Source organism: Narcine bancroftii, chromosome 9 (genome assembly GCF_036971445.1).
Source record: "Narcine bancroftii isolate sNarBan1 chromosome 9, sNarBan1.hap1, whole genome shotgun sequence".
NCBI classification, from domain to species: Eukaryota; Metazoa; Chordata; class Chondrichthyes; order Torpediniformes; family Narcinidae; genus Narcine; species Narcine bancroftii.
The window spans coordinates 117,717,345-117,739,424 of record NC_091477.1 but is presented as its reverse complement, the minus strand read 5'-3'; the positions used below and the strand labels follow the sequence as shown (position 1 = coordinate 117,739,424).

The 22,080-nt window shown below is 42.3% G+C and overlaps 1 protein-coding gene across 4 annotated transcripts in view; it reads right to left on the bottom strand.

Moving 5' to 3' along the window:
* The window catches only part of LOC138742700 (mediator of RNA polymerase II transcription subunit 12-like protein), a 404,210-nt gene that overhangs the window by 73,443 nt on the left and 308,687 nt on the right, over positions 1–22,080 (bottom strand). For all 4 annotated transcript variants that reach the window (XM_069897449.1, XM_069897451.1, XM_069897452.1 and 1 more), the window contains 5 exons: positions 21,581–21,655; positions 17,050–17,231; positions 11,821–11,982; positions 8,048–8,159; positions 404–493 (listed from right to left, as the gene is read on the bottom strand). In XM_069897449.1, the coding sequence (XP_069753550.1) occupies positions 404–493; positions 8,048–8,159; positions 11,821–11,982; positions 17,050–17,231; positions 21,581–21,655 (621 nt within the window). The remainder of the gene's footprint in view (positions 1–403; positions 494–8,047; positions 8,160–11,820; positions 11,983–17,049; positions 17,232–21,580; positions 21,656–22,080) is intronic.

Here is a 22,080-nt window from a genome sequence, read left to right as displayed (position 1 = left end):
ACCAAAGAAAGTTGAAAAACAGAGGGACATTGGATTTTTTAGCCCATGGTTCTCTGAAAGTAGCAACATGCTCTATGGTCCGATTTTATTCTGCCATATTCCCATCAACTTCCACCAAGATTCTTACCGTAGCTGAGAGATAAGAGGGAATCATGCAACTATAAAACTTTCACACAAAATTTGAGGTAACCGCTCGATTTAGGATTCACCAGAATATTGGCAGCATGCATTAACCCATCTCTCCATGTTCCAAAGGTAACATCACATATTGCACAGTGACAAGAGATGGTAGATTCTGTGATGCACATCGAACCAATACCACGCTCAGAGTCAACCATTGTTCTGGGCTTCTTCACCTGCCTTATTTTTAAAAAAGGAAGATTTTTGAAGAGACTCATCTCACCAGATTTAGACGTAGCTGCAGAGCCTCATGCATCATTTGCCGTGCTTTCATATCATCCTGGTATCGTTCTTCCCTCCAGTTACTCAAAATCTGAAAATAATTCATTAAAGGGAGGACTTTAGTTATGGACAAGGACATCCGTTTCAATTCACTTTCGTCACTTTTGTATCAGAAACTACTGATTTCTAAACGACCATATAAATGATAACTCACGTCTCAAGCTCTACAGCTGTACTCACTAAATAAATGATGACAGGCTGTTCCAGACCAAGTCAGGGAGGGGGACAAACTTCTGAATGACAGGTCTGGGAAGGAATTGGTGCTCAGAGTCTTCCATGGGGAGGGCCTTAGAATAGGCCAGAGAGGAGAGAGACAGATTCAGGCCTCGCAACACGAATGGGGAGCTTCAGATCATGGAAAATAAGCTAGAATTGGGCTATTGATTGAGACTGGAGAGGCTTACAAGGGCTAAAAGCATGGGCCTGGAAGTGAAAGGGGTTGTGGGAAATACTGCCAGAAGGATCCCCACATTTTTTTGCCTCAAGTGGAATGCAAAAACGAAGTGGGAGATGCCTGGAAGGTGGGATCAGAGTTGAGAATCAGTCAGTTCCTGGCAGAAGGGTGGAGCAGGCTCACGAATCCTTAAATTTCAAAGGGTGGGGAAGGTAGGGAGGTGGGGTTTGTGGGGGTGGGGGGGAAGATAAGGATAATGGGACAGCTTTTTCAAAGGGGCAGCAGAGGCGGGAGAGCCTCAATTCCGTTACGGCAAGAAAGAGACAAACCAGGATTGAAAAGTAAACTCTGGCAAGGATAAAGCAAGTAGAAAACAAATGGACAATAGATTGTGCGCTGTTACATTTCTCAAAATAAAGGCAGGCTCTGGCTTCACCTCTCAAATATGTGAGTGGATTCACCACCTGTTAATGTGTCAGAACATTCCAAACTACCCCGCAGGGATTGTATCGATTTACAGCTTGTGAATGACATTGTCATTCAATCCAAATTGCCAATTTGATTTTATTGGTAGGTCATTAACATCAAGAAATAAAATGGCCCACTGAATAATTTCAACAGTGACTAAAAAGATATTAATTGCAATTTCATATACCACATGGCCAGAGCTGTACAGCACAGACCCCTCGGCCAACCTCATCCATGCTCATCTGAGCTGGTCCTGTTTGGTTGCACTTGGCCTGTATCCCTCTCACCCTTTCCTACCCACACCAAAAATGTCTTTTAAATATTAATTGCATCTCTCTCTACAGCTCCCTCTGGCAGCTCATTCCATATACAAACTTCCATTTGTGTGGAAAAAGTGCCCTTCAGGTTCCCTTCACCTTAAACTGATCCCCTCCAGCTTTAGACTTCCCTAATCTGGGGAAAAAGGCAATGACTGAGACCACCCACAAATTGGAGAATGTGGTGATACAACCACTACACTGGCTGCATTCCTAACGGCCGACTGCAGGAGACAACCACTGTACCTGCAGGTAGGCAACTTGGCAGACTGGCCCCACCTACTCGCTGGTCAATCACCAGCCTGTATAAAGAATTGTGCCAGCCCCTTTGGTAGTCATACAAGCACGTGGAGGCAGGAAGGTACAGTGACCTTGTGTGTGACAAGTTTAAGCTGATTAAAGCCTGTTGTACAGACTATGAATTTTGTGTCTGAATTCTTCGCACAGCAGAGCTCACAATTTAATCAGCTTAAACATGTACACACACAAGGACTCTGTACCTTCCAGGTTCACAGAGAAATAACACCTCATCTTCTGACGGGGCACCCTCCAACCGGATGGCATTAATATCGACTTCACTGGCTTTCATTAACCCCCCCAACCCCTCACTTCTTTCCCTCTCCCCCCCCATCGCCTTCCCCCAGCTTTGTCTCTCCCTTCCTCGTCTCCTTTCGCACAAACATGATAAATTCTTACCTCGTCCCCTATCACATCCAATAACTATCTTTTGTTGGTCTGGATTCCTCTCCCAGCCCAGCATTGTCTGAATTCTGACAGTTTCTGAGATTTCCTGCTTCTGCCTTATTTTGCTTATTCCTTGTAGAAGAGCTCAGGCCCAAAATATTGGCAATATATCTGAGTTGCTCTACCGTTTTGCTCCATCGCTAACCCCTGTCCCTACCAGGAAATGAAGCCCTAGCCTGTCAGACTCTTCCTGATTACTCAAGTTTTCCAGTCCAATAATATCACCACCCTCCACTACACATCAGTAACTCGGTAGTGGAGAGCGCATAGTTCCTTGACAAGTGACCTATCATAGACACACATCTCTTCACTTGTCAGAAAGGCACAACAACAACTACACTTCCTGAGAAGCTACTGGCCACCACCACGCCAACCTTCTGCAAGAGGTCTATTGAGAGCGTCCCATCTGGCTGCATCATGGTGTGATAAGGTTGCTGCAGAGAATTGGATCGAAGGTCAATCCACAGGGCCATAAGAATGGCAGAGAGGATCACTGGAGTCTCCCACCCCCCTTAACGTGATCTGAAGAGGGCACATAAAATCAGTGAGGACCCCTTCCACCCCGCACACATCTTTCAGCTGCTCCTGTCAGGAAAGAGGTACAGGAATATCAAGGCCAGCACCACCAGGGTGAGGAATAGTTGCTTCCCACAGGTAGTGAGAATGCTAAACGATCAAAGGAACGACTCACACAATATTTATTTATTTATATATATGAATTCTTGTCCTGCATATGTATTGTTTGTCTGGTTGTGTGTTCGGTCTGGTTGTGTGTCTTCATGTTTTGCACCAAGGACTGGAGAATGCTGATTCATTGGCTGGTAATTTTATTATTAGATGACAATAAACTTGACGACTTGAATCTCATTTTGCACCCTTTCAAGATTATGCTTGTGTTCAGGTTCCACAGGAAAGTATTCCCACTTCCTTATCTCTTCGGACTTCAAGGCCTCGTGTAGTCACCAAACTTCTCCTTTAGCTTACAAATCTGCTCCATTCTCAAAATCCCAGATAAGACAGCACCAAAAAGGGAGGATTCAAGATTAGAGCTCAACTGTCAATCACTTGGAAGATTTCACACAAAAAAAATCTCAGTATCTAATACAACGATTAAGAGATGGAGGCAGTTAATATTTTAGTTCAATTGTCATCCATCAGAATATTTCAGGTGAAATATACTGATGTACTTAAAGGAGATATTGATAGGTTCTTGATTAGTCAGGGCATCAAAGGTCATGGGGAGAAGGCCGGGCTGAAGGGGAAAAAGGGGTCAGCTTATGATTGAATGGTGGGGTGGATTCAGAACGTAGAACAAAGAACTATTCTTAAACTCAATCCCCCCCAACTAATGAAGTCCAGCATATCATAGACCTTCTTAACTATCCGACTAACCCATGCAGCAACCTTGAGAGATCTATGGATTTGGACCCCCCCAAGGTCCCTCTGCTCTTCCACACTGTTAAGAATCCAACCATGTACCTTGCTTTCAAGTTTGATCTTCCAAAATACATCACCCCACAATTATCCTGATTGAACTCCATCTGCCACTTTTCCGTCCAACTCTGAATCCTGTCTATATCCTGTTGTCACCTACGACAACCTTCAGCTCCATCCACAATTCCTCCAACCTTTGCATCATCTATAAACATACTGATCCATCCCTCTAGATCAGCGCTTCCCAAACTGGGTTCCACGGAAAGGCACAGGGATTCCATGGTAGAAATGGGTAGTAATAACTAAAACTTATAATAATGTTTTAATTTAATTTAAATGACTTTTTACCTGTGTTTCTGAACAGTTGCCTCAACGCTAACAAAAAAAATGGCATCTTGAGGCATCCAGACACCATTTTCAACCAATGATATCTAGATTTCTTTTGGCGCGAGGCTGGCCACATTTTTTAAATTTAAAACGCTTCCCTCCCCACCTCCCTTTCACTGAGGTTGGTGTGGGAATTGGTGATGGATTTGGCATGGATGCTGGAATGGTGTTGGTTGGGACTGGGAGCTCCATCAATAGAGGTGTGGGGGGGCCACTGTATGTTTTCAGTCGGGGTCGCCGGTAGAGGCAATGGTGGTCCCAGCACCTGGTCGGCGGGGACAGGAGTTAGCGATGGAGGTGTTGGAAGCTCAGGCTGGGAACAGGGGCCGGGAAGCAAACCCACATCAGAGGCATCAGGAGCTCCACCTGCTGCCAGCCAGGGCCAAGGTGGATACCCGTATCAGAGGTGTTGGGAGATCTGGCCTGCGGGTGGCTGGGAATGGGTTGGGAAGTCAGCGATGGTGGGCATTTGGGGTATTTGCAATTTGGGTTTGGTTAATATTCAGTTGAAACAAAATCAAATCTGAAGAAATGGGATTTTGCAATCAGTGCCTCATGATTGATTTCCGTTTGAGAAAAATAATTTAATTTAAATTAGAATCAACCTCGCTCGAATTGGAAGTTGACGCCATTCTACTTCTGGTCGGTTTCTGGTTCACAACAATGGGGATCGACAAACTAAAAAGTTTGGGAAGCCCTGCTCTATATCATCGTCCAGGTCATTTATAAAAATGACAAAGATTAAGGGTCACAGAACCAATTCCTGTGGAACCCCATTTTTCACCGACACCCAGGCGGAATACTTCCCGCCCACTACTAATCTCTGTTTTCTACAGGCTTGCCAATTCTGAATCCACACAGCCAAGGTCCTATTGTTCCCATTTCTCATGACTTACTGAACAAGTCTTTCATGGGGAACTTTGTCAAATACCTTACTAAAATCCATGTCCACATCTATCACCCTACCTTCAACAATTTCTTTTGTTACCACCTCTAAACCTCTAAAAAACTCAATTAGGTTCATGAGGCACGACCTTCCCCTCACAAAGCCATGCGGACAACTCTGCTAGTCATCGACTCCAAGCAGAATACTGCCCATCATTACTACTCTCTGCTTTCTAAAGGCAAGCCCATTCTGAATCTACACACCCAGGGATCCATGGGCCAAATGAACTATTTCTGTTCCGACGTTTTATGGACTTAAGGAAAGATCACGGACCTGAAACTCTAGCTCTGTTTCTCCCCTACAGACGCTGCCTGCCCTGCTGACTATTTCGACGACTTCTTTTTCTGATTTTCAGCATCCAACACTCTTTGGCTTCTCTACTAAATTAGGATGCAGATGTTTGGAGAAAAATAAAATGAAAGACTTCAATAAATTTATTTTGTTGTGTGGTTTACATCTTAGTCTGAAAAGCTGCTTGTTTGTTTTTACTTCCCCCCCTCCCCCAACCATATCTGATGGACAACGCTGGCCTCAAATATCATTGCTTTCGCAGATTTGACTTTTTTGATAACCTCATTGGTAATCTGATTGCATTTAAGCATGATTCAGCAGCTCTGTTAAAATGTTTACCCGCAGATGAAATCCGTTTTACATGTTGTTAACCACTATACATTAACACAGTGGTTTTCAGCCTTTTTCTTTCCACTCACATTCCACTTTAAGTAATCCCTGTGCCATAGGTGCTCTGTGATTAGTAAGGGATGGCTTAAGGTGGTAAATGAGTTGGAAGAAAAAGGTTGAAAGCCATTGTTTTAATCGTTATGTGCACAGTTTCCTAACTCCAAAGGAAATGGACCAATGGCCATTTTTCTCAAGCAAAATGTTTCAGTAACAATTGGGTCCAGAGCAGTGGTTCTCAACATTCCCTTCCCACTCACATATCACCTTAAGCAATCCCTTACTAAGCACAGAGCAATCAGACAGCTTTATTGTACTTGGTAGCACCTAAATAGAAGATGCAGCAAAGGCAAGTGGGATGAATTCCAGAAAAGTACTCTAATTCTTGTTGGAAAGGTGGAGCAGAGATGTGTCAGAATTTCTTCAGCTAGAGCAGTGGTTCTCAACCTTTTTCTTTCCACTCACAAACCACTTTAAGTATTCCCTATGCCATCAGTGCTCTGTGATTAGTAAGGGATTGCTTAAGGTGGTATGTGAGTGGAAAGAAAAAGGTTGAAAACCACTGTTTAAATTGTACCTCATTGACTCGTTATGTGCACGGTCTCATAACTCCAAAGGAAATGGGCCAATGACCATTTTTCTCCAGCAAAATATTTCATTAACAATTGGGTCGAGAGCAGTGATTCTCAACCTTCCCACTCACATCCCACCTGAAGCAATCCCTTACTAATCCCAGAGCACCGATGGCATAGGGATGACTTAAAGTGGGATGTGAGTGGGAAGAGGTTGAGAACCACTGCTCTAGCTGAAGAAATTCTGCACATCTCTGCTCTAACTTGAAGTTGTGCTCTCTTGTCCTAGACTCTCCCACCATGTCAAACAACCTTTCTACAAACTCTACAGTACCTAATAGACTGAATATACCTGGAAATGTCTCATCTTGGAAGCTAAGCAAGCTCAGGACTGGTCAGTACTTGGAGGGGAGACCACCTATGAACACCAGGTGCTCTAGGTTTCTGTGAGGGGCGTTGGACAAAGTGGCGATTCTGTCTGCTTTACGGTAGACAAAAGTTCAAGAATTTCATGTATGTTACATTCTAAATGTAGTATTATGTGACCATAATGGAACCTTTATCTTTTTACCGTCCCTTTCAAGATTTGAAATGTTTCAATGAGCTCTCCCCTCATTCTCCTAAATTTCAACAAGTACAGGCCAAGTACTGTCAAACATTCCTCATATGATTCCTTGAATCATCCTTGTGAATCTTCTCTGAACCCTCTCCAATGTCAGCACATCCGTAGTTAAATGAGACCAAAACTGCTCACAATATTTCAAGTGAGGTCTCACCAGTGTCTTGTAAATCCTCAACATCACATCCCTGCTCTTTCATTCAATTCTTCTCGAAATGAATGCCAGCATTGCATTGACCCTTCAGGCTATCCTGCTCGAGGTCCCTTCGGATCTCGGTATTTTCACTTTTCTCCCCATTTAGAAAATTGTCTGCCTGTTTATTTTTTTCTACCTGAGTGCTTGACCATATAGTTTCGGACATTATATTTAATTGAATCACATTTCATCACTGGCCTCGAGTTCCTCAGATCATGTGACCTGCAAGAACAATGCCAGAGGAAAGGGGGGAACAGGTCTCTGCGATTGGTCCACAAAATTATCCAATATGTAGATGAACAGTTTGTTGTTTAATGCTGATAGGATGATGATGTTCGTCACATGGGAAGAGTCTCTTTTGTGATTGGTTAAGGTCAGATTGCGGTGGGGTATGCAGAGCCCTGTATTTGTATGCTCAGGGAGCTCCTTAATCCTTTATGGGGTGCGACACCAAAGTCCTATACTCAAAACAAAAGCCATGTAGCAAGCAGATAAATGGGTAATGTGATTATGTTTGCTGCCCTCCCTGCTGCCTGTTCCTGTATGATATTATCCTCTAATTACTGTATTTTGTCCTGAGGAAGTTACTCTGCATTATTGGAAATAAGGTGTCATTTTTCATTTCCTCTGCTCTTTTGGGAGAATTGACCTTTTTTGGCCACCCACAAAGCACTTGCTCTGAGTTGTAGTCCCTACACAATTCCAACTCACTTGCTTTCAGTGTAAATTCAGTTAGGTCGAATATCATAATTTGAAAATCTGCCTTCATTCACAAGCTGTGGAATATTTCACCCCACTGAAGAGCACCATGCATGCAGAGAATCCATTACCTGGTTGATCTGATTTTGTAAGGAGGTCAGCAAGCCTTCCCGCTGCTCATCCTGCCCCTTCAGGCAGGTGAGGACCAAGGACAGAAATGGCTGTTGGCTCAACAGTGACATGCTGTGGGTCAAGAAAACAACACGCCGGTTAATCAGGCCACGAGTGGAGTACATTCCCGACCTCCGACCATTGACACCTCCATCTATGTGAGAAGGCTGCCAACATCATGAACGACCCCCACCATCTCTTCTCGCTGCTACCTTCAGGAAGGTACAGAAGCCTGAAGTCCAGGATATTCAAGAACATATCATTTCCAATGGCCATCCGGCTCTTACTACCCTGATCATAAACAACTCTGGCACCTCAAAAGACCTGTCTGCACAATTGAAAAGCCATTTTATTTCTTGCACTATTACCTATCTGTTATATTTATTAACCCTTTCCATGTGGGAACTTAACATGTCCTATTGGAGTTGTTTTTTAAAGTACCTGTTTGCCTTCAGCAAGTAAGAATTTCAGTGCCTAAGTACATTGTACTTGTATGTATGGCAATAAACTCATTTTCATCAATGAAATGATGCAGATAAATGGGAGAAAATGGGGGAGAAATTAGTATTTTATTCTTGAATATCAGCAGGTCTGGGAACACTAATCACCAATTGTACTCGCCTCCCGCACATCCATTTCCACCGAAGTCAGCAGATTGGATAATAGGAGATCAAGACAAGTTCTATCCACAGAATTTTAAAAAATTTGTGGCAAATGGGAACTCAATGAAGAGTAGGAAGAGGAAACAATTTAGCTTGGAATACCATGTAGCTATCAGATTTCTGAATGGAGAAGCAACCACAGATACCACGTCATTTTCTCCTATTTTCTTGCACTACTTATTTACTTTTGAACATGATTTACGGCAATATTTGCTCTGTAAAACTGCTGCCCCAACAACAAATTTTGTGACATGTTCGTAACAATAAATTTTGATTCTGATCCTGTTTTAAGGAAAGGCATTTGGATGACTGACCTGAGACGTTGATTACGACAGCATCTCGGGAACATGGCATGCTTTTATTTTTTTAAATAACTTGTCTAGAGTACTCATCCTCATGTCTAGAAATAGCCTGGGGTTGTGATTGCAACATGGACTGTCTGAACATGGCTGGTATAATTTCCTGCAGCATGAGTCAGTGCCCGAGTCAAAATAGTCTCCTTCAGAAAAATAATTTTAAAGTTATGGTTTTTGTTTCTTCTATTGTTTTTTTTAATCACTTCTGTGGGTTTAAAGCCATTCATGCACTTGCTTCTATCCTTTAGGACACTGGTTTTTCAAACTGACCCCCCTAAACTCACATTCCACTTTAAGTAATACCTATGCCATAGGTGCTCTGTGATTAGTAAGGGATTGCTTAAGGTGGTATGTGAGTGGAAAGAAAAAAGGTTTGAAAACCACAGTTTTAATCATACCTAATTGACTCGTTATGTACACTGTTTCATAACTCCGAAGGAAATGGGCCAATAACAATTTTTCTCAAGAAAAATGTTTCAGTAACAATTGGGTCTAGAGCAGTGGCTCTCAACCTTCCCTTCCCACTCACATACCACTTTAAGCAATCCCTTACTCATCAAACAGCTTTATTGCACTTGGGAGCAACTAAATAGAAGATGCAGCAAAGGCAAGTGGGATGAATTCCAGAAAAGTACTCTAATTCTTGTTGGAAAGGACCACCTTCATGAGGCAAGGGGATTGGGTTCTCATCAATGCATCTGTTTTTAGACTTTGGTAGACAGACGACATCCGTGGAGGCAAAGGGATAGCCAAAGTCTCAGAGCAAGACCCTGCCTCATGACCTGATGCAGAGTCTCAGCCTGAAACATCGATGATCCTTTCGCCTCCGGAGATGCTGCCTGACCCACTGAGCTCTTCCAGAACTTCATTTATCCCTCCAGATGCTAACATCTGCAGTCCTGTTTCTCGATTAAGACTTCAGTCATTGGAGAGAAGGGAGGTGGGGAGATTTGCCTCATTCTTAAATGTGGAAATACTCAACAGGACAGGCAGCATCTTAAAAAGAGAAATTCACATTTCAGTTTGAAGACCCATACATTGACCCTTTTTTTATTTCACATTTATAACAGGTTTTTTTTCCAAAATTTTCCTGCTGTTTTTGTTGCACAGACAGTACCTTCCATAATGTTTGGGACAGGCACTTTTTCCTTTTTTTTTTGCTCCTGTGTTCCACAGTTTTTAAATATTTCACGTCAGAAGAAAGTGCACATTCCAGATTTTATTCAAGGTTATTTGTACATATTTTGGTTTGACCATGTAAGAATTACAGTGCGTTTTGTACATCATCCCCTCATTTCAGGGATATTTAGCTTCATTGGAATTTGTAAGTACTCAAGTATGTCTAATTGCTTCATTGGTGCAGGTATTGGTTTGCTTAGAAGCTTTTGATCACCTTTGGAGACTGTAGTTGCCATTTTTCAACATAAAGACGAGAGTTGTGCCCAATGAAAGTCAAAGAAGCCATTATGAGACTGAAAAGCAAGAATAAAATCGTAAGAGACATCACCCAAACCTTAGGATTAGTAAAATCAACTATTTGGAACATCATTAAGAATAAAGAGTGTACTGGTGAGATCACTAATCAGAAAGAGACTGGTCTTCCAAGGAAGACCTCCACGGCTGTTGACAGAAGAATTCTCATCACGAAGTAAACTCCCCAAACAGCTGACAGATCAGAAACACTCTTCATAGGTTAATGACTATTGTCTGCAGAAGACTTCACAAACAGTGGGTTGACTGCAAGATGGAAACTACTCGTTAGCCACAGAAACAGGATGGCCGAGAAGTATTTAAAAGAGCTTTCAGAATTCAGGAAAAGGGTTTTGGGGACAGATTAGACCAAGATTTACCTGAATCGGAGTGATGGCAAGAGTAAAGTGTAGAGGCAGTGGTGGGGGTGTTAGGGCCTGGGCATATATTCTTGCCACAGATCTTCAATGATAATCTAAATGCTGATGGCAGCAAAATGGATTCCGAGGTGTATAGAACCACGTTATCTGCTCAAGTTCAAGCAAATGCCTCCAAACCCTTTGGACGGCACTTCATCCTACAGCAAGATAATGATCCAAAATATACTGCTAAAGCAACAAAGAAGTTTTTCAAAGCTAAAGAGTGGAAATTCTTGAATCGCCTCATCATTTGCATGACTTGAATCCAATTGAGCACGCCTTCCATATGCTGAAAAGAAAACTCAAGCAGAAGCTGCAGAAGGCCTGGCAGAGCATCACCAGAGAAGATTCTCTGCACCTGGTGATGCCGATGAATCACATTCATTGCGTATAAGGGATATGCAACAAAGAACTACGCCCCAAATATTATGGGGGCCTATGTATAAAAAGGGCTGTAATATCTACATGGTCAAACAAATATATACAAATAACCTTGAATAAAATCTGGAATGTGCATTTTATGTGAATAAAACTGTGGAGCACAGGGGCAAATAAAGGAAAAAAAAGTGTCTTTGTCCCAAACATTATGGAGAACATTGGACATGGGACTCCACTGGATCCATTGTCTACTCCGTACTTTAATCCATTGCACACATTTCTAACCTGAATTATGTGAACTGAGATCAAAGGACCAAAGTTAGAATTTTCCTACTTGTTTGTTGTTTGATACATAATTTTACTGCAAGCATTTAGTTTTACATTGGGAATATTGAATCTGGAGACATGGGCTTCTTTCAGAATAGCTTGTCTTGATAAATCCTCTTACCTTTTCTGCTTCTGTCTATCCCTTTCCTTTTTAGACGATGACCCCAAGTGTTGACCCATCTCCAGCTCTTCTCCAGCTGCCTTTAGCACTCGACCCTGAACGGATGTGGGCAGTTTCGCAATCAGCGGGGCGACAAGCCAAACTCCTTTTCTTTCTGAGCAGCTGAATGCAAGCCACACACACACACACACACACACACACACACATATGTACGCACATGCACACACACACACATACACATGCACACACACATGCGTGCACACATATACCCACACACAAACACATACACACACACATGCACGCACACACACACATGCACGCACAAGCACACACGCACACACACACACATTCATGCAACCATGCACACACAGATACGTACACATAAGGACACAGCCATGCACACACACCCACACCCACACACACACAAAGAAACCCATCAAATAGCCATCAGAGCACTTTCAGATTAACCATCTTTTTCAATTGCCACACCTATTCATAGATAACTCAAAATTTAAAATTCATCTGCAACTTGCAATCGCAATGGTCCATTCTTCTCTGTCACAGACCAAAGGGCCAAGTGGCCTACTGTTCTGTGGTAAACATACACGATTTAACAAGGGGCATTCATAACACAAATATTGCATAAAAAGACATCTGGCTCACTGAAAATATGGGTGGCTTTCAACAGCCCAGTAAAATGGCCAGCAAGTTACTCATTTATGTCAGAACTGTGTGACACATTGCGAGCACCTTCACTGCATGGACTGCAGTGGTTCAAGCCAAGATTCACACCATCATGACATGGAGTAGATTAATGCAGGTCAGCACAACATTGTGGGGCTGAAGGGCCTATGCTGTACTGTCCTGTTTCATGTTCTATCTTTGCAAGAAGCAATTGGGGAAAGATTAATAATTTGGCCAGTTATACCCTTATCCCATTTACAAATACCTTTAAAAATCTACTGAAGTTTAAAGAGAAGGGTGCAGGATACTGAATACAAAGGGCTGCACATGTTTTAAAAATAAGATATAAACTTAAATATTCTGCAAATATACATCACACCTGTGGAGAGAGAGAGAAGAGGTTAGTTCTCAGACCAAAGAAAAACCACTGGGCCTTCAGTCTCTGCCCAAAGGCTCACTAGATTGCTTCCTTGGAATGTCTGCTTGTCATGTGAGGGGTTGATTTATTTATCTACACTCCATTTACGAATGAGAGGTGTCTTCAATTAAACATACAAGCTTCAAAGAGACTCAAGAACCAGGGGTGATTTCTTTGGGGAAAAATATATTTGCAACTAAAATGAGCTAAAATACCTATTTGTGAATCTTTGGAAACCTCTAATCCAGACCCAGAAAATATTCTTTATGTGGAGGGGCAGGTAGTGATGAGAAAACAGAGCAGCTGCAGAGGGACTTCGATTCGGAGAATGTGCAAAGAGTGGCAACAATGTTGTAAAGTGTATGCTTATGTTCATTGGTAGAAGGAATAAAGGGGAAGACTATTATTTGGATGGGGAGAAAATTCAAAATTTGGAGATGCAAAGGGACTTGGAAGTCCTCGTTCAGTATAACCTACAGGTTGAGTCGGTGGTGAAGAAGGCGAATACAACGTTGGCATTCGTATCTCGAAGTATAGGATATAACAGCAGGGATGCGATGTTGAGATTATATGAGGCACTGGTGAGGCCTCACTTGGAGTATGGGGTGCAGATTTGAGCTCCTTATTTCAGAAAGGATGTGCTGGCATTGGAGAGGGTTCAGAGGCGATTCACAAGGATGGTTTCTGGAATGAAGGGATGAACATAAGAGGAACGTTTGATGGGTCTTGGACTGGACTCCTTGGAGTTCAGAGTTCATCATCCAAGGGTTTTGAATGTTGAAAACCTGGACAGTACAGATGTGCCAAAGTTGTTTCCCATGGTAGAGAATCTAGGACAAGGGGGAACAATTTCAGGGCTGAAGAATGCCCATTCAAAATAGGGATGCAGAGAAATTTCTTAAGCCAGAGAGTGGTGAACCTCTGGAATTTGTGGCCACAGACAGCTGTGGAGGCCAGGTTGTTGGATGTGTTTAAGGCAGAGATCAATATTTATCTGGATAGTCTGGGTATCAAAAGTTATGGGTAAAAGGCAGGGGAGTAGGACTGAGTGGGAGAATGGTTCAGCTCAAGATGCAAGGATGGAGTGGACTTGACGGGCCGAATGGCCTACTTCTGCCATATCTTTTGGATTTATGGACTCAAAAATACATTTAAGACAAAGATCAATAGAGTTTTAGACACAAAGAGAATTAAGGGATATGGGAACTTGGAAGAGACAAATAGTGGATTAGGCCTGGGCCTCCTTTGCATGTTGTTTCTTACATTCTCAGTCTGTCTTTGCAGCTATTGATGAATTCTCTGTTCACCTCTCAATGGAACAATCTCTGGTTTTGTGCAGAGTTAAATGGGCAGTGTCTATGATGAGAAAGATGGGGTGGCAGTGAAATTAGAACCAAAAACCAACTTCAAACTGTGCTTGATGTCCTGCGAAGCACTGGTAATTAGCAACAATTTGGTGCATGCTTTGACCAAGCAAAACTTTAAAAGTTGTAGCTCATTCACCTCAACTGAATCATTGCTGATAAAACCTGTAAATCCATTGGCACTTGGCAACGTAAAATGACTCAAAAAGAAATAGAGCATGGACAATGTCATACAGTGAGCACGTCACTGTTGTTATTCAGCTACTTTAGGCATAGACAATATCAGCCATTCTTGGATATCGCCCTCTAAGGACTTTGCTCAATGTTTATGGACGCCCTTCCCTGTGAAGCACTCAACTTTAGTTAGTTCCTTCCGAACTTGTATTGACAAATATGAAAACAATATTAAAAAAACATTTAAAATATTTTATGATTTCAGTTTGTGGTCCCTCCTTAAATGTACTGTGCTCCACAGGGAGGCGTATGGCCCCTATTGAAAATGACTGCTTTAGGCAAGGTGAGCATGGAGGGGGGAGACAGGCTAAGAAAATTGTTCAGATTTTCTCTCAAGGTATGGCGGAGAAAAGCAAAGGGAAATGTTCAGTTGTCAGTAATCATTGCTGGAGTCTTCAAAGTGGACGGCCATCGAAGACAGGAATGAACAATTTTCTCTGATTTCCCCGTGCGGTTTAGCTGTTAATGGTATATTGCAGCCACATAACGCCCCTCGACTCTACCACAATAGAATTAATACATTTGGCACAGTAGGCCACAAGGCCTGTTCCTGCACTCTACCATACTGTGTCCTACGTGCTTCCTCACAAACCCATCCCTTCCCCCTCCCTCCCCTCAAAGCTACGTTATCATGGGAGTGGGGGAGGGGAGGGTCAGAGAAACGGGTCTTTGGAAAATTTATCCTCACTGTCAAATAAATCGAGCACCAGATTTTCTGCTCTGTGTGAGACCTGCTGATCTGATCTTTAACCTCCCCATCAGTTAGGACTCCAGAATTTCTGCTCTGCGTCAGACCTGCTGATCTGATCTTTAACCTCCCCATCAGTTAGGACTCCAGAATTTCTGCTCTGCGTCAGACCTGCTGATCTGATCTTTAATCTCCCCATCAGTTAGGACTCCAGAATTTCTGCTCTGTGTCAGACCTGCTGATCTGATCTTTAATCTCCCCATCAGTTAGGACTCCAGAATTTCTGCTCTGTGTGAGATCTGCTGACCTGATCTTTAACCTCCCCATCAGTTAGGACTCCAGAATTTTCCCCAGGGCTCATGAGAAATAAATGATGAGGAATAAGGGAGACCATTCCTGATCATTCCTATGCAGTGATTTCTGTTGGAAAATATAGACACAGATGTCGCTAGAGAACAGGATAGGGTTTAACAATTCCCGCAATCAACAGCACTAACTTTTGAGAAGCATACAGTAATGATTGCTTTGACATTTCTGGATTCTGATTGGGTGCCTAGTAAATTATACCTCAAAAAAAAACCCAGCTTCCATGGAAGGAGACATGGTGGAAGAGTGAAGAAGGGCAGAATTTGCATAATGCACTCTCGAAAGTTGGACACTCCACCTGCCAGTTGCCCCATCTTCCAACATCTCTCTTACACTGTGCATCTAAAGCTCCTTTTCCACTGGCACCCTGTCCCAGGAGTTAACTGGGAATTTACTGAAACAGGGTTTAGTGGAAAAGGAACTCTGTCCAAATGCCAGCATCAAATGACATCATTTCTTGCCGGCGATTAACTGCCTTGACCCCTATTCGTATCCCCTGCATTTGCTGACATCAGCATACTGATAAAACCAGTGGAAAAGGGACAGCAGAAAGTCACCCGTCTCCAATTGAAGGTCCCTAGGGATGAGTTGTGTTCAGTGGAAAAGCAATTAGTATCCCAGTTAAGGGTGGCCCAGTGGAAATGGCACAAAGGGCTTCCTATTCCGGGACAATGCACAGCCAATTAACTAGTGAAAAAAGGGCTTAAGGGGGAACTCAAATGGACAACCTGGCACAGATTCTCCAAGCCAAAAACTACTGTTGTAATGTGGACAGGAAAAGAGTAGAGGAGGGGGTAATGAGAATACAGGAGATGGATAATAGCAACCTTCCAATTGCAGTCATCTCTTCAGACCATTTTTCAATATGGCTATATTAAGATGCACTCTACCAGTAAGGAAATTAAAAGATCCAACAAATTCTTGAAGCTCATTATTAACCATTTATCATGCCCAATCCATGCACCTAAGGAAGACAGGGTGCAGAGATTTACTAAAATGTTGCCTGGATTGCAGTATCTAGAATATGGAGAAAGATTGAGTAGACTGGGTCTTTATTCATTGGAGCATAGAAGGTTGAGAGGGGATTTGATAGAGGTATTTAAAATTATGAGGGGAATTGATAGAGTAGATGTGAATAGGCTCTTCCCCTTGAGGGTAGGAGAGATTGGAATGAGGGGTCATAATTTAAGGGTTGGGGGCAAAACATAAGAGGAAGCTCCTTCACTCAGAGAGTGGTGGCTGAGTGGAATGACCTTCCGGAAGAGGTGGTTGCAGCAGGGTCAATTTTGTCATTTAAGAGGAGGTTGGATGAGTACATGGATGTGAGGGAGTTGGAGGGTTATGGGCAGGGAGCAGGTAGCTGGTACAAGTGGAGTTAACTTAAATCGGTGTGAACTAGAAGGGCCGATATGGTCTGTTTCTGTACTGTAATTGTTATATGATTATATGGTTATACAGGGTAAACCTTGCTTTACCTTAGAAATGTCTTTTTGCCATTCTGCCTTGGGTTATTGATCCCGTTGTTGCTCTCATTGAACAGCTCAGCTCCAGCAGAAGCAACACCACAGTTCAGCTCAGCTGACTGCTGGAAGACCTCAATAGTGGCCTTGGCGATATTTTCCAGCAATGAGTTCATTTCAGAAACTGAAGCTGGGCCCTTGACAAAAAAAACCGATATTATTAAAAAAAAATGCAAATCAAGTTGGAACCTGCAGCTTACAAACAAGACTTTCCAAGAATTGATGTTTCATAGCTGTGTCAACACAATGCTAGAGAAACTCAGCAGGTTAAACATAGAACGCTACAGCCCAGTAAACAGGCCATTCGGCCCTCCTAATCTGTGCTAACCATTATTTCGCTTGACCCATTTCATGACCCTCTAGGCCTTTCCGATCCATGTAGCTATCCAATTTATTCTTCAGACACAAGATCGAGCCCACATTCATCACACCAGATGGCAGCTCCTACCACTTTCTGAGTGAAGAACTTTCCCATAATGTTCCCCCTAAACCTTTCCCCTTTCAGCTTCAAACTATGACCTCATATTTATCTCCCCCAATCTAAGTGAAAAAAGCCTATTCGCATCCACTCTGTCTATACCTCTCATAATCTTGTAAACCTCTATCAAATCTCCCCAAATTCTTCTTTGCTCCAAGGAATAAAGTTCAAACCTGCTTAACCTTTCGCTGTAACTGAACTCCTGAAGACCCAGCAACATCCTAGTAAATCTTCTCTGTACTCTTTCAATCTTATTGATATCCTTCCTGTCGTTAGGTGACCAGAACTGCACACAATATTCCAAATTTGGCCTCACCGATGTCTTAAACAACTTCAACATAACATTCCAACTCCTGTATTCAATACTTTGATTTACAAAGGCTAAGATGCCAAAAGCTTTCTTTACAACCCTGTCCATCTGTGACACCCCCTTCAGGGAACAATGAATCTGTATTCCCAGATCTCTCTCAAACTCCTCAGTGCCCTACCATTTACTGTGTATGTCCTACCTTGATTTGCCCTTCCAAAATGCATCACCTCACACTTGTCTGCATTAAACCGCATCTGACATTTTTTTGGCGCATTCTCCTAGTTGGTCCAGATCCTTCTACAACCTTTGAAAATCTTCCTTGGTGTCTACAACACCTCTTAACAGCTTTATGTAATCAGCAAACTTGCTGATCCAACTTACCACATTATCATCCAGATCATTGATATATACAACAATGCTCCCAACACAGATCTCCAAGGCACACCACTAGACACAGGCCTCCAGTCTGAGAAGCAGCCATCCACTACCACTCTCTGTTTTCTCCCCACACAACCAATTACATATTCATTTTATAACTTCTCCATGTATACCTAGTGTCATAACCTTCTGAAATAACCTCCCAGGTGGGATCTTGTAAAAGGCTTTATTAAAGTCCATGTATGCAAAATCCACAGCCTTTCCTTCATCTACCTTCTGGGTAACATCCTCGAAAAACTCTACAAGGTTTGTTAAACATGACCTACCATGCACAAAGCCATGCTAACTGTCGTTAATCAGCCTATGGCTGTCCAAATACCTATATATCCTATCTCTCAGAACTCCTTCCAATAATTTACCTAATATTGATGACAAGCTCACCGGCCTATAGTTACCTGGTTTACTTTTGGAACTTTTTTTAAACAACAGAATAACATGAGCTACCTTCCAATCCTCTGCCACCCTACCTGTGGAAAAGGATATTTCAAATATATCAGCCAGAGCCCATGAAACTTCTACACTAGTCTCCCTCAAGGTCTGAGGGAATATCATATCCAACCCAGGTGATTTATCTACCATTATTCACTATAAGGCAGCAAGCACCTCTTCTTCATAATCTCTATATGTTCCATGACTCTTATGTTTGTTTCCCTTCCTCCCTAACACACTATGCCAGTTTCCTGAGTAAATATTGATGCAAAAAGACCGTTCAAGATCTCCCCCATCACATGAGGCTCCACACATAGTTGACCACTCTGATCCTCCAGGGAACTAATTTTTTTCCCTTACTATCCTTTTACTTCTGGTTTACTTTTCACATTATCTGCCAGAGCAACCCCAAGTCTTTTTGCCTTCCTGATTTCCTTCTTGAGTATTTTCTTGCATTTTCCATACTCTTCAAGAACTCATTAGCTCCTTGTTGCCTACACTTGCTATACACATCCCTCTTCTTAACCAGATTGCCAATATCTCTTGAAAACCAGGGTTCCGTATACCTGTTAACTTTACCTTTAATCCTAACGAACATGTAAATTCTGCACTCTCAAATTCTGTCTTTGAAGGCCATCCATTTACTTAATACACTCTTGCCAGAAAACAGCATATCCCAATCCACTCTTACTAGATCCTTTCTCATTTACACAAGATTTGCCTTCCTCCAATTTAGAATCCCAACACAAGGACCAGACCTACCCTTTTCCATAATTAACTCAAAGCCAATGACATTATGGTCACTGGACCCAAAGTGTTCACATACACATACATCTGTCACCTAACCTGTCTTGTTCACTAATAGGGGACCAAGTACTCCATCCTCTCTTGTTGATACCTCTATATATTGATTTAGAAAACTTTCCTGAATACATTTCACAACTCCAAGCATCCAGCCCTTTTACAGACTGGGAGTCCCAGTCAATATTTGGAAAGTTAAAATCTCCTACAATCACAACTTTCTGCTTCTTACATCAGTCTGCTATCGCTCTACAGATTTGCTCTTACAATTCTCTCTGACTATTGGGTGGTCTTTAATACACCCCTATCAGAGTGGTCACACCTTTCTCATATCCATATGGCCCCTGTAGAATAACCCTCCTAGCCTCCTGATATTTTCCCTCCTTCCTCTTTCATCCCTCCCCCTCTATCATGTCTGAAATGGAATCCTGGATCATTAATATGCCAGTCTTACCTCTCCCACAACCAAGTCTCACTTAAAGCAATAATGTTATTATCCTACATGTTGATCTATGGCCGAAGTTCATCAGCCTTTCTAACAATACTCCCTGGATTAAAATAAATACACCTGAGAACATTTCTATCACGTACAAGCCTTTAATTTTTGGATAAATGAGGAGATTAAACAAATCAGAAATGCTCATTTTTCCAAAGTTTTTTCAGAGCCAAACTGAACGGGGACGTCGGGCTCCCGGCAGCGGTAGCAGCTGACCTTGGGCTGCCGGCCACAAGTTTGTGGGGACCTCAAGCTCCTAAGCAGGAGCGGGACCCTTGGGCTCCCAGCACGAGCAGGGCCTCAGTGGGGAGGTGTCAGTGATCGGTGGTGGCCAGCGTTTTTTTTTGTGAAAATTAAACATTATTTTAATGCTTAAAAAGCCTTCCTTGTTGTTTTTTGTTGTTTAAACACTGTTACGAGTGACTTGCTGTTGCTACTGAACTGTTTTAAAAAAATGATCAGTTCTCTGAAAAAAACGTTTATCAGAAATAGGCTTGGTCCTGACCATTTTGGATAATCAGAGGTCTGTAGCTGAGTTGAAAAAAAGCTTCTTTACCTTAGGTTGGAGGATTTGTTGCAGTTGTAAAGGTGTTGGCAAGACCTCACCAAGAATAATGCCCACAGGTTTGATCCCCTGACCTAAAGCAATGTATAGTGACATTGGAAGTATTGCAAAGGAGATTCACCAAGCTATTTACTGTGATGGGACGGTTGTTCTACCAAGAGAGACTAAACAGTTTGGGTTTGACTCCATGGAGTTCAGAAGTATGAGGGGTGAACTTATTCAAAAGTTGAAGATCCTATGGGATCGATTAGATATGTTGAGATTCCTTCTTGTGGAGGGTGGTGGATCTCAGGAATTCTCTGTATTAGTGGGTGTTGGGGGGGTTGGAGAATTGGTGGGATAATTAAAAGTATTGAAAGTAGAGGTGGATAAATATTTGATTGATCAGGGAAGGGAGGCATCTGGAGAAATGGTACAGAAGAGGAGTTAAGGAGAACATGGATCATGTTAAATTGTGGATTGAAACATGAAAGTGTACAGATGCTGTGGTTGTAGTAAAACCACACAGAAATACAGGAGGAGCTCAGCTGGTCTCATAGCGTCGGGCCTGAGACGTCTTTACCTCCTATGGCGCTGTGAGACTGGCTGAGTTCCTCGAGCATTTCTGTGTGTTTTTACATCCATCTCAGTTCTGTGTCATTTCATACTTGTGCTGAGCAAAACTTTGAAATTACCACGGAAGCCAATACATCTGCATGATGTAGCACCAAGTTGCAAAGCTCCACAAACCACAGCAAGCTTCTTTGAAAATGAACGGGTGGCTTTCCCTCGCCTTCGGATTTCAAGCATTTGCATGTTGTTGTTTGATTTGTGGCATTGATTTTGTGTTGCATTGCCTTGCCACCAGCTCTCATTTTACCCTATCAAGCACCAAGGACCTCATTCAAGCAACAACACACGATTCAAAATTCATTGTGGTTCATGGGTGCAAATGAATATTAAAGTAGCAAAGTCTGTGCTTTCACTCACGGTCTCTTTCATGAACTGTTTGATCATGAGCTGGAGCTCCAACCATGATTGTCTCAGGATCCACTGGTCCAAACTCTACACAAGAAAAGGAAATTTAAAAAAACACATCGATTACTTGCATTATCTTAGTTTATATCAGTAGCCTGTCTTAATCATACACTCTCAAGCATTGAAAGGAAAAGACAGAAAACAATAAGATTAATTTGTGGTTAACAGAAATATGACCGATCTTATTGATGACTTTGGTATCACAAATCATGTAATCAAGGGGCTCAGTTACTAGACTATAATCCAATTATTTCTCAAGGCATGGTCCAGAAACCACTGATTGGTTGTAGATGATCCTTCACAATGTGGTGAAGTAATATTATAAAGTGATATTATAAACAAGCAATATGTCCTAAATTTGACAAAAAGCAGTTCTTTTAAAAAAATACTCCCACCACAACAAAAAAACTGTTAGTGATCCGGGAAGGAGCTCAGACTTGCTAGCCACACAC